The sequence below is a fragment of the Seriola lalandi genome, unplaced genomic scaffold (genome assembly GCF_002814215.2).
Source record: "Seriola lalandi dorsalis isolate HSWRI2012SDOR001 ecotype SW California unplaced genomic scaffold, Sedor1 jcf7180002054463, whole genome shotgun sequence".
In the NCBI taxonomy this organism is placed as follows: domain Eukaryota; kingdom Metazoa; phylum Chordata; class Actinopteri; order Carangiformes; family Carangidae; genus Seriola; species Seriola lalandi.
In genome coordinates, this window is record NW_019525016.1 from 8,241 (window position 1) to 10,305 (window position 2,065).

A 2,065-nucleotide genomic window follows, 5' to 3' on the forward strand; every position below is an offset into this window, starting at 1 on the left:
TGCTCTATGAACATGAGACTTCATTAACCACCCACCACTTTCAGTCAGTTAACTGTTCTCACACTACAAACACTGCAGTGTTATATTAAATGTAATGTTACCTTTGCATTATAGGAGATCAGCGACTTGGTTCCTGTGTGGATCGTTTTGATTGTCGTAGCCTCGGTTGTTGATCCAGTCAGTAACAGAATTGAGATGATCTTCTGTCATGACGCCCTTGTCTTTAAACTGGTTGTACCATTCATGTACCAACTTTGTTGAGTGTTGCGGAAAACTTTGTTCAAAACTGGCAAGCCTGGTCTTACTCACTTTGCTGTTCTTAAAGTCTTTGAAGTTCGTTTCGCTATTCAACTTGAATCTGGGCATTGAACCTAAAATGGTCAGTTTGAAGGTGCCCACGACATCATCTTGACTTATTGTTCCAGCCAGTAACTTCCTGTATTCTTTGTTTGTTGTACTAGGAAACTCACGATGAACCTCTGCTGGTACATTAACAGATAGAAGTCGATGGCCATGATTCTCTTTGACTTTGGAAATCAGATTGGTATCCAGAGGATGTGAGTTTGTTCCCACTTCAAGAAAGGCTTCGGCTAATCGGCTATTCTGGTTCAAATCTATATAATCCAATATACAACTCACTGGTGGTTGGTGATCTGCATGGATGAACTGTCCAATGCCAGGATTCTTATTTCTATGTTTTATCGCATCTTTGTAGAATTGAACGTTTCCAACCTCTTTTTGGAGCCGCTCTTTGGTTTCTTTTATCTTTTCTAGTCCAGCTCCCTCTCCCATGTACCAGTCCCCTCCTCTGATTGTGTCTGTCCACTCTTTGCGCTTGACAAAAGGTTCCCATTGGCCCGGGTGTTTCCGGAGAGTGTCTGCCTCCACAGATCGGAGGCGGTCAGCCTCCAGGGTGATCTCTTCATCACTGGCCTCTGGTTTCATGCCTCGTGCTAAAGCATGAAACAGGCAGCCCTTTCCTTCATTGGTTACAGTCACCATCTTATTATTGATCTGCACATCATAATGGCCGTCTGGGTTTTGGGAACTCTTTGGTCTGTAGATCAGTGTCACAGTTTGACTGGCAGGTTCAGTTGCTGGGTTCAGCTCCTGCATTTTCTTGAGCTTGCCATGGCTGTCCTCTGTTAGGATGATAACCTTAGTGCCAGTGGTTTCTGAGAGGACTCTGATATCCAGCATGCAACCACCTGTCATGGGGTTCTTGATTTTTTCAGCATGTGACTGTGAGTGTTTACCTGGAAGTTTATCTTTTGAGTTCAGATCTCTTGACATGTATGCAATGTATCTGTTGTTTTGTCCAGCTCTGAGTTTTTCCTCTGTTCTGTCAGTCTTTAATCCTTTTTTTACATAGTTGCCGATGATGCCATTTACTTTGCCTTGGATTTCAGAAACAATGTGACTGGAGAACTTTTGGTGGAAGACTTGCACCAAAGCATCAGCCAATAAAGCACTGATGGTGTCAGCTAAATCCTGCTTGAATTCTTTCAGCATCTTAGTTTCTGAATCAGACAGATCATTTCGCTTCACTTTCTCTTCACTTTCTTTTTCCTGATTAAATTTATTTATATCTTTTTGAAGGTTCAAGAAAAATTCGTCTGAGAGTCTGTGCACTGTGATGATGGCGTCTGTTGCTAGTGACCCCATGTGAATGGCTTCAATAGCTTTCAGAATTACACGTTTTCCACCTGTGACTTCTGATTTTGCTTTTTTAATCACTGTGGAGATGGATGAGTTGAGCTTGTGCTGCCAGCTGAGGTCAGTGTAGAATGGCTGTAATGCAGTTTTGCTTAATTCTTTGAAAATATGGCGATACAAATGGCGATATTTCCCAAATAGCTTTGTTAATTTCTCGGTCCAGTCAGAGAGACTGAGAGGAAATGACACCAAGTTGAAGTTATATTTAAACATCCGGAGCTGGAGCCCCATGAGCCGACACCCAGCTCTGCCTATTTATCAATTTATCCAATATTTATCCACACACACACACAGACACACACACACACACACACACACACACACACACACACACACACACACACACACA

The 2,065-nt window shown here is 42.5% G+C and overlaps 1 protein-coding gene across 1 annotated transcript in view; it reads right to left on the reverse strand.

Annotated features, from left to right (window-relative positions):
* Positions 1–1,819, reverse strand: part of LOC111658610 (uncharacterized) — a 3,721-nt gene extending 1,902 nt beyond the window's left edge. Inside the window, exon 1 of the mRNA XM_023411172.2 lies at positions 102–1,819. Within this exon, the coding sequence (XP_023266940.1) occupies positions 109–1,665 (1,557 nt within the window). The 5' untranslated portion in view covers positions 1,666–1,819 and the 3' untranslated portion in view covers positions 102–108. The remainder of the gene's footprint in view (positions 1–101) is intronic.
* Between the last annotated feature and the right edge of the window lie 246 nt (positions 1,820–2,065).